The 15,785-nt window shown below is 44.7% G+C and overlaps 1 protein-coding gene and 1 long non-coding RNA gene across 6 annotated transcripts in view; one reads left to right on the plus strand and one right to left on the minus strand.

The window, feature by feature from the left end:
* LOC137422652 (uncharacterized) overlaps window positions 1-15,785 on the plus strand; it is a 1,758,619-nt gene that overhangs the window by 1,751 nt on the left and 1,741,083 nt on the right. The gene's annotated exons all lie outside the window — the stretch shown is intronic.
* The window catches only part of LOC137421906 (tumor necrosis factor receptor superfamily member 6), a 50,045-nt gene continuing 35,075 nt past the window's right edge, over window positions 816-15,785 (minus strand). For 3 of the 5 annotated variants that reach the window (XM_078773167.1, XM_078773168.1, XM_078773166.1), the window contains 5 exons: window positions 9,874-9,984; window positions 9,656-9,751; window positions 8,041-8,063; window positions 2,236-2,373; window positions 816-1,837 (listed from right to left, as the gene is read on the minus strand). In XM_078773167.1, coding sequence (XP_078629293.1) covers window positions 2,263-2,373; window positions 8,041-8,063; window positions 9,656-9,751; window positions 9,874-9,984 — 341 coding nt within the window. In that variant the 3' untranslated portion in view covers window positions 816-1,837; window positions 2,236-2,262. The remainder of the gene's footprint in view (window positions 1,838-2,235; window positions 2,374-8,040; window positions 8,064-9,655; window positions 9,752-9,873; window positions 9,985-15,785) is intronic. The other 2 variants (XM_078773170.1, XM_078773169.1) reach the window with 1 other exon arrangement.

Raw genomic sequence — 15,785 nt, forward strand, 5'->3', positions numbered from 1 at the left:
AGGGTCTGGACATAAGGGAAAACATGGTGAAAGGCCTCAGTGAGTGTTGGCCTGGCAGGATGGCTTTGAGATACACACAATCTCCTCTAAGCTGTCTCGTGTCTAGTATGGGTTTGAATCCCAACCCAGCTACAAACTGTCATCCTGGTGCTTCGCAGGTTGGGTGATTCGTCAATGTGTGTGCCAATCCTTCGAATGGATGTTTAACCAGGCATCCTGTTTGCCAGCATGAGTTGGCCGACGTTAAAGATCCCACGGTGTTCTACTTCAAAAAGAGTAGAAGAGCTGAGCCTGCTGGGGAAATCAGAAACAGTTCCCCTTCACACTGTGTATGTTCGTGAATATGCGGTGAGCAGTTCCAACTACATTTTCCCTGCATATATTATTTACACACAAGCGAAGATTTGTTAGGGTTAGGGTTTGATCTGTTCTTAGGCGCCATGACAGCACATGGCGTGACAGTGCAAGGGGCAACATTTTTTTCCCTTTTTCATGGCAATGAGTATAACACCACGTTTTCAAGTAATTCCATCAAGCACTTCATGTTTACTCGAAGGTTTGTGACATCAAAGGCAGGTAAACTAAGCAATTGTAAAACAACCAAAAATTACCAAAAGGTTAGAGATTTATGGCCTGCGAAAGTATAGACAGTAGAGAACATTAAGTACGTGGTTCATAATTGGCAGTCCGTGGTCATTTATCGGTGACCTTTGTCATTCCCTGTTGAGAAAAAGGTGAAGAACCACTGCTTTAATGGAAGATTAACAACAAAAGCCATTTTTTATCAGGGCAACTCCAATCACTCAGAGACCAAGTGACTTCATGTGCGAGTTTATTCGGTAAACGGGGAGGGAGAACAAAAGGACATCAAAATATTTTATATATACAGTTAATCAGTTAATGACTTTATGCAGTTAATGATCATGGTGTGTACCCCGGTTTAGAATAGGTACACCGTATCCCTGCGCATCCTAAGAGCGTGACCAAGGGTTGGCGTCAGGAAGGGCATCCGGCCATAAAAACATTGCCTCAAACAGGGAACCATGATTGTCATGGGGCCCACAAGGCTAACCCCTGCTCTAGCGGGGAAAATGGCCTTAAAACGATCATTCATTCATTCATTCATTCATTCACAAAGATACCGGATGAAGGGAATCTCCTATTGTTCCATTGAAGTAATGAAGTCGCATCATTTACAATGCGCAGATGTCCGGTGGGTCCCTGCTGGGTAAACATAAATAGGCGAATACTGTCTGTGTTTGTCGCCCAATGTAACACGGAAATACTCCTCAGAGAGAAAATAAATAAAATAAGCACACGTTGCTTCAAATAAATCCAAACCTATGGCAAAATTACGATAGAAAAAAACAAAGTTGGCCACAAGAGGCAGTACCTTCTCACATATAATGTGCAGATAGCGAGTAGCAGACACACAACCCAGACAGAAGCCCACCTTGATAGCGAGTAGTAGACACACAACCCTGACGTACCTTCTTGGCACAACTCCTCTAAGTTATAAAAAAAAAACCTATAAAAAAACCTTTTTCAGTCCAGATGTTAAAACCTTTGGTCCTGAAGAGAGATTCATTACTCGGGTCTGGTAGTGGCAATGGAGGTCCTTGTGAAACCTCCTGCCCTACAACTCTCCCACCCCCAAATCACTTCATTCAATGATGTGTGAAACTTATCCTCTCCAACCAATAATTAAAAATAATCCTCAAGGATCTCTGTTTCTGTTGTGATTGTAATCTGCCCGAAGTTGTGGGATTGGTGGTCACTTGGGCTGAATGGATGGAGTTGTCTTTTTCTTGTTTTCTTACATTCCTTGTACGCATCCCTACAAAGACAAAACAATCGATGTTTGTCAAAACAACACAGTATAAGCTTGTAATGCTCATTGGACACCAATGTGTTCTGGAAATGTACATTTTTTTAGTCGAAATGAAAAAGTGAAGTCTTTTCTGAAAGCAGTCGAGAAGTCCTCCAATCATGGAAGAGTGACATGAAAGGAGGTAGAAGGTGACAGATCGACAATGGAAGAATGGGACAATAGACAAACAATAAGGGGATGAATGAGCATCAGTAGGGACGAGAAGGAAATAGACGAACCTTCGAAGGGGATCTGTTTAGCAAAGTTAAAAGATTAATTTAGGATGCGATCATGAAATAAATAATTGCAGAGATCGATGGACAAAACACATGAAACTTTAGCCTTCTTTATACGCATTGACTTACTCTTTACTTCAATTTGCAACAACATTGTCACTCGAGTTTATGAGACAACTTCAGGAAGTCTGTCAGATTGTTCATCAGTCTTGATATGATAGCAGTTTGTTTTCTGGAACGACCATGTTTGTCAAACGTGAAACGAGCCTGAACAGGTAAATCGGGTTTTCGGTGAGTTGAGAATAACAGATCAGAGTTCATTTTATTCTCAAACTCTCCAAGCAAAATCGCATTGTACAATAAAGATTATTGATAGGACGTAGAATGTTTCAGGTAATTTTAAGCATAAATGTGTCAACACAAACGTGAAAAAACTTTCCCTCCAGCTAATTAGAACAGGCCACAGCATGAACATGTTTGATTGAATGAGCAAACAAAATCACTTTTACCAGCGTGCTTCCAAAGCGTGCCGTCCCGTCCCTGCTTACCCAGTGTGCCGTCCCGTCCCTGATTCCCCAGCGTGCCGTCCCGTCCCTGCTTACCCAGCGTGCCGTCCCGTCCCTGATTCCCCAGCGTGCCGTCCCGTCCCTGCTTCCCCAGCGTGCCGCCCCGCCCCTGCTTCCCCAGCGTGCCGTCCCGTCCCTGCTTCCCCAGCGTGCCGTCCCTGCTTCCCCAGCGTGCCGTCCCGTCCCTGCTTCCCCAGCGTGCCGTCCCGTCCCTGCTTCCCCAGCGAGCCGTCCCTGCTTCCCCCAGTGTGCCGCCCCGCCCCTGCTTCCCGAGCATGCCGTCCCGTCCCTGCTTCCCCAGCATGCCGTCCCGTCCCTGCTTCCCCAGCGTGCCGCCCCGTCCCTGCTTCCCCAGCATGCCGCCCCGCCCCTGCTTCCCGAGCATGCCGTCCTGTCCCTGCTTCTCCAGCGTGCCGTCCCGTCCCTGCTTCCCTAGCGTGCCGTCCCGTCCCTGCTTCCCCAGCGTGCCGCCCCGCCCCTGCTTCCCCAGCGTGCCGCCCCGTCCCTGCTTCCCCAGCGTGCCGCCCCGTCCCTGCTTCCCCAGCATGCCGCCCCGCCCCTGCTTCCCGAGCGTGCCGTCCCGTCCCTGCTTCCCCAGCGTGCCGCCCCGTCCCTGCTTCCCCAGCGTGCCGCCCCGTCCCTGCTTCCCCAGCATGCCGCCCCGCCCCTGCTTCCCGAGCATGCCGTCCCGTCCCTGCTTCCCCAGCGTGCCGTCCCGTCCCTGCTTCCCCAGCGTGCCGTCCCATCCCTGCTTCCCCAGCGTGCCGTCCCTGCTTCCCCAGCGTGCCGTCCCGTCCCTGCTTCCCCAGCGTGCCGTCCCGTCCCTGCTTCCCCAGCGAGCCGTCCCTGCTTCCCCCAGTGTGCCGCCCCGTCCCTGCTTCCCCAGCGTGCCGTCCCGTCCCTGCTTCCCCCAATGTGCCGCCCCGTCCCTGCCGCCCCATCACTGCTTCCCCAGCGTGCTGCCCCATCCCTGCTTCCCCAGTGTGCCGCCCCACCTCCTCCCCTCTTTCACGTCCTTGTCAACAGCACTTCTCTTGCACTCTGGACCTAAAAAATCCAAGGTTTTCACTACAATTTGACAAATCTCTCAACCCAAGCTGCAATTGTACACCTGATATTATCTCCCCAACAGAATCCTTCCTCCCACAAGATGTCCACGATTTATCGGTGTTTATCCCTGGGTATTGTCTCTTCAGGTTCAACAGGTTAACCCCGTTCTGGTAACGGATTTGCAGTTTGTCACGAACTCAATTCCCCACTGTGGTACCACAGCCGTAGTTGACTCTGCTGTTGAGAAGGCGGAAAGCCTCAATTCAGCTTTGCTTTGAAATCTTGCATACCTGAGCCCCCACTCCCTACATATTCCCTGCCCTCACCTCCCGTACCCTGGACACTGTCTTTCACACTGAAGGTGGAGAGGTGTCTGGCAAACCTCGACTCTGATTATGCAACATGCCCAGAAGACATCAGTGCATGCATCCTAAAAATCTGCTCTGCTGCTCTTGTTCATCCTTTGTCAATTTTCTCTGCCCGGAAGTTTACCAAAAACATCGCAGTAATGGAACCTTTTAACTATAGGCCTATTAGCTTGCTTCCAATCATAAGCTACGTCATTGAATCTCGCATTGCAATTGGCATCAAAGCCTTCCTTTTCTCCAACTGTCTGATCTCAGATCATCATTATTGTTTCCGACCCTATCATTCTACCCCGAACATGATGCCTCTACACTCCCACCAATGGATGAAAATCCTCAATCACAGACGTGAGAGCAATGCCGGCTCTCTGGACATATTTCGAGCATTTCATAGTCTGGCACCCTGCCCTGATCTCCAAACTCTCTGCGTCTGGTGTGCAAGGCCATCTCCTCCAATGCATTACTGACTTCTTCCACTCGCAGAGTGTACCACTTAAGAAGATCCTCTGTTCTCACACATTCTCCCGCGTGAAGGATCGAGTTCCCTAAGGTGCCAATTTTCCCAATCTGGAGCCCAGTCCTCTTCCTCCCCTTCATGATCTTTTATTCCCTGGAAAATCCTGTGGCATCAGCTCCTGGACAATCCTGCTTTTGATCGACTCTTGGCCATATCATTTCTCATCCTTCAGACAGCATGCAGAAGTCTCTTCCCTCTCTACAGACCTTGATACAATCAGGAGCTGGATCAACACTTGGAATACCATTCAACCGAGGCATTTTCCTCACACTCACCCTGTTGTTGTTTTTTTGTTTGTTTGTTTTTTTGTATACATAATCGAGGCTCGTGAAAGAGCTAACATTTATCACACAAACAAATCAAACAGACAAACAAAAAAAATGTGTATAAAAAGGGGAGCGGTAGACAAGATGGGGAGAGAAGGGGAAGCACATAAACACAACATTTGTGAGGGACATCGGGAATGTGTGGGAGGGAGAGGGCATGGAGGGAGGCGGCGTGGGAAGGGGGTGGGGGGGGGGTGGCAGAAATATAAACACAAGGACACCAAGGACTTCCAGGAAAGAAGTTGGTATTTCAAAAAAAGAGGATTTGGGGTGAAATTAGCAGGGGTAGAACAGATCAAGGTTTTGGGTGGGGGAAGATAAGAGATGGTGATGAACAGCTGTTTTAAAGACCTGAGGGAGGAGTGGGATTGAAGGGAGTGGGGGAGTTTGTTCCAGAGGCGGGAGAAAAGAGAAATGAAAGGGTGAAGGTGAGCAGAGAGTCTTGATTTTGGCAGTTTAACCAGAAGAGGGTTGCAGGCAGATCTTGTGCGACCTTTAGGAATATTTGGGGGACAGAGCCCAGAGAGAGCTGGAGGAGCAAGGCCGGAGAGGAGTAGGTAGAAGACAGAAAGACCACCAACCTGCCTGCGATGAGTGAGTGAAAGGCCCTTGGAGTTAGCTTCATCGTGGGAGATTCCAATGATTCTGAACGCTTTGGTTTCAACAGCGTGAGACGAGCTAGGTGTGAGGGAGCAGCACCAGCCCAGAGGGGAGAGCAGTATTCCATTGAGCTGCGGATGAAAGCCTTCTATGTGGTGAGGAGCTCAGGTGTGCCAAGGAAGGACTTCACACGACCCAGGATGCCCAGTCGGCGACTGGCTTTGGAGGCCAGATTTGAAATGTGGTTTTTCCAGGAAAGATCATGGCAGATAGTGAGACCCAAAAGCTTGAGTGACAGAACTTCTTGGAGAGGATTATTCAGAAAGTGGATGGGAGGGTTGTCCAGTCGGTCTTTTCGGAGAGACATCGTAAGAGAGTGAGATTTGTCAGGATTCAAAGACATCTTCCACTTGTTTGCCCAGTCAGTGATTTTGTCCAGGTCTGCAGAGAGTGAGGAGGCTGCAGACTGCCGATCTGAGGGATGAGGAATGGAGCGGCAGAGAGTGGAATCATCAGCAAAGAGATAGAGAGGATTTTCAAGAGAGTCGGAGAGATCATTGATGAAGACCAGAAAAAGCACAGGGCCCAGAACACTGCCTTGGGGAACTCCAGCCTGAACAGGAAGAGGAGATGAGAGAAACCCATTCAGGGCCACACGTTGACTACGACTAGAGAGGAAGTCCGCCAGCCATGCGTGGAGATTTCCATGGATACCAAAGGAGGAGGGTTTGGTGAGCAGAGCGGGGTGCCAGACCGTATCGAAAGCACGTGATATATCGAGGGAGACAGCTCTAATTTCCTGTTTGGCATTGAGGACCTCCATCCATTGTTGAGACAGCAGAAGCAGCATGTCCAGAGTGGAGTGACCTGGTCTGAAACCAAATTGATGATCAGAGATCAAGCCATTGGAGAAGAGGAAAGATTTCATATCCGAAGCAATGATGGATTCCATGACTTTGCTGATAATTGGGAGAAGGCTGATTGTTCTGTAGTTACTAGGATCTGTTACTAGGAAAGTTACTGAAAAGTAACTTGTTACTCTGAAAGGACCATCTGACAAACCCTCACATCTACTTCAGAAACAAACCACTTCAAGATGTTTAGTGAAACTTTTGGGACTCACCATCATAGTCAGGTTCACTATGTTAACAAATATAATTTCGTTCAAAATTTTGGTAGATTAGCAAAACTATACATTTTTGGAATATTCAGAGCATGAGGAATCCAAAAATTAATGTTTACATTTGCGTAGACACCTTTGCGAAAATGACACTCAGGACAGTGATGAAGATAGTCAGGTTCACTATGTTAACAAATATAATTTCTTTCAAAATTTTGGGATTAGCAAACCTGTATATTTTTGGAATCTTCAGAGCATGGAGAATCTGAAAATCAATGTTGGCATTTGCACAGACACCTGCATGGCCGCCATTTTGGATTTTGAAAATGGCCGCCATAAAATACATATTTTGCGCGATCTCGGCTTCTAGTCAACCTAGAGACTTAATTAAATATGCTAATCCTATGTTTTCTGGGTCAAGGAATCCAATAAAGGCCTCAAAATAGTGCTCAGGATTATAGAAAAGCAACAAACAAAGGTAATTGAAAACCATTGTCTTTATATTTGTGATATAACTGTATTACATAATACATGATATTGCAAGTCCTTTGAAGTTATAGGTTGTTATAGGAAGTTATAGGTAGTATCAGATTGAACTATAAGTCCTATACACAGGATCTACGAGGTCTATACCGTTCAGGAATATGCTTTTACAGATCTTCATCACTGTCCTGGGTGTCATTTTCGCAAACGTGTCTACGCAAATGTAAACATTAATTTTTGGATTCCTCATGCTCTGAATATTCCAAAAATGTATAGTTTTGCTAATCTACCAAAATTTTGAACGAAAAAACATAGTGAACCTGACTATCAGTCATGATGTTTTCTTGGGCAGATCATATGACCAATATTACCTCTGAAGCCAACTGCTGATTGGGCATCCTCCATCGTGCATTCTTTCCTTGGCCAATCTCAACTTTTGATAACCTAGAAGGCCTTAATTCACAGCTTGGAGTACAGCTCTCCCCTTTGGGCTGGCCCCCATGTCTCAACTTTCCCTTGTTGATAACATCATACATGGATAAAGTTATATAATATTTTTTACCTTTTGCGGAAGAAACAGGGCTGATTCACAAAGAACTCACATTAAATCATGTAATTTACCAATACCAAGTGTTTGTCATGAAGATGAGAGAATTAAAAACTTCACAATTAAAAACACAAGTTTGAATTAACCCCCAGAAACATAATGTATCACAGATTTGTTCATTCTTTGAAATTATACAGTGAGTTGCTGCACATTTATGGTGAATTTAAAACCCCGTACAAAGATATCATCCATCGCTGTACCAAATTAATTAAGTTTTACAAATTTCATAAATACAGAAAAATAAGCCATGAAAGTGAAGATTTCAAATAACATAATGGGGGGAAATGATTCCAGACCTACCCATGGACAAAAGCATCGTTTCACTGAAATGAGAAGAAAAGAATGAAGTTTAAAAAGGAATTTTTCACATTCCTTGCACAGAAAGCATCATCATTCTCAAACCCGTCATCTCCTTCCAAGGATGATTTTATTCATCAAATCACATCACATCAGCAAGAGATTACAGATTATTTTAAAAACTCCATTCACACTCGGTTGACATTTCCCTGTAAAATAACAAAACTTTAAGCAAAGTCCAGGCACGAATCACATGAGTCCATGACTATCAAAAACAAAGTGATCCATTCGGCTCGATGTACAAATTAAACTTCTTTGTGATTCTCCACATTGGTGAAGGTTTTATTTTGGAGAAATAATGTGATTTTTTTTTTTTTTACTACGACTTTTAAATATTTTTTCAAAGATCTTGCAAGTTAATTGTGGTGCTTGTCGTGCACACGTGTTTTCTCTGATATTGAGTCGAGTGAAGTTGAGTTGGTGGTGGTGGTGGTTATGTTTTGAGATGGTTGTTTGTTTTGTAACGCAAGCTGATTGAGCTGGTTCACAAAGGCAAGGTGATCAAGTCGAGAGATTTATATACAATTTTTATGTTCATGCAAGAGTGAGGTTTTGTGTTAAAAAGACAACAAACTCGAAGTGGGACAATGGGGCCTACAGTTTGACACAACAAGAAAGTGAATGAACAATCGGGAAAAGAAGAGGGGGGATTATATTTTATATTTACATGATTTATATATTTTTACTTTTGCTGTTTCTGCAATTTGATCAACGATTGTAAATTCATGGAGTTGAGTACTTGTAGATATTTTCGATTAAATAACCTTTTTGAAATAATTACCCCGCACACGCGAAGCGAAAAGCGGTGTTAAGCAATTGGTTCATGTCCGTCCATCTGTCTGTCTGTCTACAAACGTCAGTTTATGATCGAGGAACAACTTATTTCATTTTAATGGTATATTTTGAACACAAATCGAACAATGAAACAGAAAACAAACATGCTGTTTAAGAGTACTTTGTATATGAATTTGTCTCCACCAGAATGGAATAATATTTTCACTTTGTCTGCTGGTCTGTCTCCAACCAGAAAACTTACTGATTTTAACATCATAAAGGACCCAATTAACAGGACGAATAACAAATGTAACGTTTTCGATAGGGGATGTAATAGACACTGCGCCAAAGGTGGTAAAATGGCGGTAAATTCCGTAATTAATTTATATGACTTTTAGAATCTATATTTTATTATAATTGAAATATATAAATAAATACTGTAGAACACAAATCTTCTTATTTGCAGTTTTAAAACCCGACCATTTAGCAGTACTGACGTGTTAAATAAGGTGGTGTATAAGACTGCTTCAACAGCGCGAAACTTCCAGAATTGTTTTATAATTATCTTTAAAATCTCATATTTAAACTGAAGTATAAATTTTAACACTGTGTAGATGTAACGTGTCTTATGAACTCTAGTTCTTCGTGTGTTTTCCTCTCATTTTCACCTTTTGTAATTCTTGTCAGAAGGTCAATGGGAGTCACAATATTTATGCTCAATATTATTTATACTCACACAAACATCCCCATTCCTAAGAACAATAACATTACACTTGAGACTTACCAAAAAGGAAAATGAATAACATGTTCAGGAGGATCACAATCAAGAAGACCCAAAACCACCATGGAAGATACTTGTTCGATGCTGAACCAGTTTCACCTGTTAAAGGATGTTAAACAGCAGTTTAATTTGCTTGACCAGGGATGATGATTTCAAAACAGGAGACGGGTCGAGGAAGGCAGGAAAAACACTGATTTGTTTGCTTTTACTTGTGTCCTTACATCCCAGAGTGCTCTCCATCACACATTCGTTCCCTTTCATGTAGAAACCTTCACGGAAAACACATTGTTGGTTATTGTGTATGTCACACTTTTTCTCTTCAACCTCGGTCTCTGTGGAAGAAAATAGAAAACATGGGAGAGTGAGCGAAGAGATAATGAAACTAGAACAGCACTCTGACGTCACGACGTCGACAGATATGCCTCCGCCCATATTTCAACATCATTAAACATATTTGTACCAAGTTTGATTTAAATCCATTCAGCTGTACTCAAGTGTCACATTTTTACCCGATTTGACTTCTGATCTTTGATGCCAAAATCTAATTAGTTCATCTTTGCATCACAAAATATACTTCTTCCAAATTCGGTCAAAATCCTATTACTGGTTCACACACAAAGCTCGGTAAGAATTTTTACCTAACGGGACCTCTGACCTTTGACCTATTGACCCCATAATCTAATCGGATCATAATTGCATCATCATACATATTTGTACCAAGTTTGACTTCGATCCCTTTAGCTGTTCTTAAGTTATTGTGGCAATGAAAACCCATCACCGATGGACGGAAGAATGGACAGACAGACGGACAACCCAAAAACATAAAGCATCCTTTGTCGGCAGAGACACAAAAATATAAAATGTGACATATGTCTTGGATTATCATATGTCGTTCGGAGAATTCTATGAAGGCCCCTCACATTTATCAAATGTAGAACTCCTTCACCAGGTTGTAAAATTTATAAGAGTACAATAAATTTTACTCTTCACTTCACTCCATTACAATCACGATCCACCAGCAACCCCCTTCTCGTGAAACTCCAAAAATCCAGAATCATTGCTAATTTCCACTCATTTGTTCCTCATTTTCCCCACACGAGGAACCAACTTCCATATTCTCTGCAATCTCATTCTTCCCTTGAGGTCTTCAAGACGACGACTCACGACCATCTCAGATCATCACCAATCCAAAACCATGATATTTTCTACCCCTGTTAACCCACCCCACCTCATATTTTCTTTCTCTATCCTCATCCACCCCCTGCATTTTCACCTAACCCTCAACCATACCCATGCATCCCTTTGTCGGTCTCTCTTTATTTTCTCCCTGGGCTCCCTGGGCTTGGCGACCCCCTCTGCAAATCCTGATCAATTTTCAAGTAAATCGGATGAAAATTGTGGATTTAGAAATTTCACCTTGAAGTTGAAACATGAAAATTATTAGAAATAGGAAACAGCCTTGATGAGCAACTAGAAAATTTGGAAAATTATGTCTACAAAAGTCTTGTGGACAGATTCGGTATGAAATCAGTAACATAGAAGACTAACAAAAAGCAGCAGTCTACGAGACAACGAAGGAAATTGAGATGCCTTGAGAAAGCTACCAAGCATCAGTTTAAACAAGCCCTAAAAGATAGAAATGAAACACTCGTAGCAAACCTCAGGAAAGACTCCATAACAGGAGTAAGACTTACAAGGAGAGTAAGTCTAACTAACTAGAGTCTTACTAACAAGGAGAATAAGTCTTACGAACTTACAAGTTAGTAAGACTCCACAACATAGTGAGGAAATTAGAATTGAAATCACAAGAACGAATATCTGCCAATAAAGCTCAGCAACAATTCAGACGAAATCCGGGACCAGTAAGCAAAACGGATGCTGAATGAAGCAAAATAGATCTCCATCCTTCAGCAAAGTAGTTTCTGAAAAGTTATTTAAGGATGTTAATAACGATTTTAAAAAAACGTAATTACAAATATGAAATACTGAAGGGCATGAAAAGACCACTAAAAACCAAGACCCCATTCAAAACTAAACCACCAAGCTTGTCAGAACTGAATGCCTATCTCCGGAAAAGAAGATATGCCAGTGCTCCTGGAACTAATCGTATTCCATACTTAGTATGAAAGAAATGTCCAAGAGCAACAAAGGTGCTACACAAGTTTATATGTAATATATATGGAGAACTGCCTCCATACCCAGTTGTTGGAGAGTAGGAGAGATGCTCCTGATATCAAAACAGGAGAATACGAGTAATCCTTCTTGCTTCAGACCCATAACTGACGAATTCCAGTTGTAACCTTGGAATGGGTATCCTTCCACAAAGAACCAAAAAAAATATCAGGCTGTGTAGAACAAAAGGAGGCACTAACTGAAATGCTCCTCGACACCAAAAATAATAAAAAACCGATAGTGACAACCTGGCTTGACCTACAAAATGCAGATGGCACTGTGCTACATAACCTCATACAGTACAGTTTGCACTTGAGTGGTACCACATTCCAGCTCATATCAGGAAGATCGTGTTCAAGTACTATGATGAGCTGTTTATATGTGTGAAAACCAAGGATTGGACTAAACCAAGGATTAGCAAAAAGTCCAGAAGAATGTCAACAAATCAACAAGGTTCAAACGTTCCTTCAGTGGACACGAAACATGAAAGCTAAGCCTTCCAAATCGAAGTCCCACGCTATGAAGAAAGTTGTCCCAAAGGCAGAGCAGAGGCGTGGAGGACATAAGACACAACATACTACTGTGTTCAAAAAGTATCCGACCTTTATTTTTCGTGCGTAAAAAATAAGAAGCTAGGGAGGCGTTGATTGGTGCACGTATGTAGGCGATCCTAATGCGCACGCGTGAATTTTTTCCCACCTGCAGAAGCTGTCATTCGACGGCAAACCGCCGATGAGTGAGGACATGTAAGTGAGCGCCGTCGGATTTTCGTTTTTGACAAAATGACGGAAAAACTTGAACAACGCTACTGCATCAAATTTTGTGTAAAGCTTGGCGATTCCCAAGTGGAAACGATCCGCAAGATTCAACACCGTTCATTCCATTATGAAGGAGGATTTGGGCTTCAGGAGAATCTCAGCGAAGTTCATACCAAAGCTGCTAACGATTGAGCAGAAGCAACTCCGTTTGGAGATCGCACAGGACATGCTGGAGACTGTGAACAGCGATCCCAGCTTCCTCAACACTGTGATCACTGGCGATGAGTCCTGGGTTTATGGGTACGACCCAGAAACCAAGTTGCAGTTTTGATGCAAGTTTGATGAAACACAAAATTTGATGCATTAGCGTTGTTCAAGTTTTTCCGTCATTTTGTCAAAAACGAAAATCCGATGGCGCTCACTTACATGTCCTCACTCATCGGCGGTCTGCCGTCGAATGACAGCTTCTGCAGGTGGGAAAAAATTCACGCGTGCGCATTAGGATCGCCTACATACGTTCACCAATCAACGCCTCCCTAGCTTCTTTTTTTTTTACGCACGAAAAATAAAGGTCGGATACTTTTTGAACACACTACGTATAGCCTATGTTCCCCAACTCGAAATTAATGAAAATCAGATCACGTATATCCACAGTCAACCCATATGATTCCTCGGAAAGCTGATCTACGAAGATTTGAAAGATGATAACATCAGAGAAATGGTCAAGATGAAGCTGGTAGCCATGTTACAAACAGCCAAGAAAAGCAATCTGTCTGGAATCGTAAAGATGTGGATATACAACAATGCAATTGTGCCATGACCTGGGAGTTCACTATCTATAACTTCCCAATATCTTACATTGAGAGTCAAGAGGCAACCTGCATCAAGTACCTGAATAGAAGGGCAGGGGTAAGCAGATGTATTTCCAACAGTGCCCTCTACAGAACAAGAAAGAGGTATGGTCTACAACTGAAAAGGCTTACCACCTCCGTGAAATATATGCAGGTCACCAAGTACCACCTCAACAAACACTCCAGGGATGGAAAGACCCAAACACTGTGCAGAGATTGCTTAGAAACAAAGAAAGACAAGGCTAGGGGGAATGGTGTGAAAGAGTTAGAACGGAAGGAGCGACACCTTATCCTGAATGAGATGTGCAGAGGTCAAACCGACTGAGCAGGCTTCAGCTTCAGGAAAATCAAACGCTGATAAGAGACATGTCCAGAAGGGAACACAGGAAAAGCCTCACCAATTTGGGAAAGGATATCGATGAGGAAGACATATTGGTCTATCTGTATGGATGTGCTAAACAAGGACAGTGGTTGAGATGGGATTCTGCCATACAGACTGATACATCATGGAAGAAACTCCTCTATGTATGGATACCGGAACTGCTGTCATTCCACATCAACGCTATGCACGACCAACTCCCTTCCCCAGGCCAACCTAAGACTGTGGGGAAAAACCAACCTTGGACTGGTCAGCTGTGTCACCATCACCATAGCACACTGCTCCACATCTTAAATGGATGCAGCTACTCACTCTAAAATGGAAGATACAACTGGTAGTGGTGCCATGACCAAACACTAAGAATGATTGCATCAGGCCTGGCTCCTTCTATCAAAGATGCAAATACGAAGACCAGTATTGTATCAAAGCCAAGCTCCATTCCCACGATTGCATTCCGTTCAGCTGATGGTCCATCCTTCAGGAACCCAGCCTCGCCACTTCCATGGGTAGAAACATAGGACATCCTACAGAAGGCTAATGAGTGGATGTTTCTGATGGATGAAGACCATAAGCCAATCGTGTTCCCTCCACAAATTACGGAAACTGCCAAACTGCCTGATATCACCATCTATTCGGCAGTAACTAAGAATGTCATCAATATTGAATTGACAGTCCTGATGGAGGAGAACCTGTCTATTGCATATGGCAGAAAGAAAGGCAAATACGAAGACCTGGTAGCTGATTGTGAACATGGAGCATGGTCTGTAAACGACCTTCCAGTAGAAATAGGAAGTAGAGGATTTTACAATACATCTTTCAGCAAATGCCTTGTCCTTTAAGGCATTCCAAAAGGAAAGAGGAAGATTATTATGGACACCGATTCCAAAATGGCCCTTAGAGCAAGCTATGTCACCTGGATATACAGAACCTCAAAGGTCTTCAGACAAATATTATTACTTCCCACACCAGAAATATGCTCTGAGGGAAGAGGGACGGTTGAGCGCTCATACACCGGTTTAACCCACCAAAGTCTGGTCTGAAGTCCAGGAACCTCAGAGTATAGTTTCGAGTATAGTGTGGCGGACACAAAAGCCCACTGGCGTGGTGACATCATTCCGCGCACCAAGTGGGCGGTGGCCACGCCTGAGGGGTAGGCGTGGCCTCATGATATACACCGGGCGCGCAGCCCGGAGCGCGCCAGTGTTACAGTGAGCTCCTGAAATAAAGACGCTTATAAGTTACCGCTTGTCCGCTTCCTCCTTGCTCGCAAGCAGCGCGCGTAACGCCGCGCTTTACTGGTGACCCCCTCGACGTTGGATCTGCCGGAGCGATCCTTCCACACGCGACGCCATTGCCATGGCCAACTTCATCAAACTTCCCGAATTTTGGGAGGCTCAGGCCGAAGTCTGGTTCGTCCAGGCCGAAGCCCAATTTCAGCTTCGGCGCCTCACCGGCGTTTACACGCGCTATTGCCACGTCGTCGCCTCCCTCGGGCCCGGCACGGCCGCTCGAGTTGTGTCCGTCCTTCGCCACCCACCGGACGGCCACAAGTACGAGGCACTCAAGCGGCTACTCCTAGCCACGTTCGGCCTCACGGACGACGCACGGGCCGACCGCCTCCTGGATCTCCCCGAGCTCGGTGACACGCGCCCGTCGGTCCGAATGGACCATATGCTGTCACTGTTGGGCGACGAAGCCCCCGGTTCTCTATTCCGGGTGCTTTTCCGTCGCCAACTTCCAGCGCAGGTTCGCCTCGCGTTGGCCGGGACCGGGCTAACTGAACCCCGAGCATTGGCAGCCGAGGCGGACAAGTACTTCACCGCTTCGGACACGCGGGCAAGAGTCGGCATGGCCGTCGCGGCCCTCGTGGCTGATGCTGCTGATGCTGCTGCTGATCCACAGCATCAGCTTATACAGCATACGCAGCATGCTGATACGCACCTCGTGACCGCCGCCACGCCCCGCCCACCGCC

The sequence above is a fragment of the Myxine glutinosa genome, chromosome 2 (genome assembly GCF_964187855.1).
Source record: "Myxine glutinosa chromosome 2, kmMyxGlut1.1, whole genome shotgun sequence".
NCBI lineage: Eukaryota > Metazoa > Chordata > Myxini > Myxiniformes > Myxinidae > Myxine > Myxine glutinosa.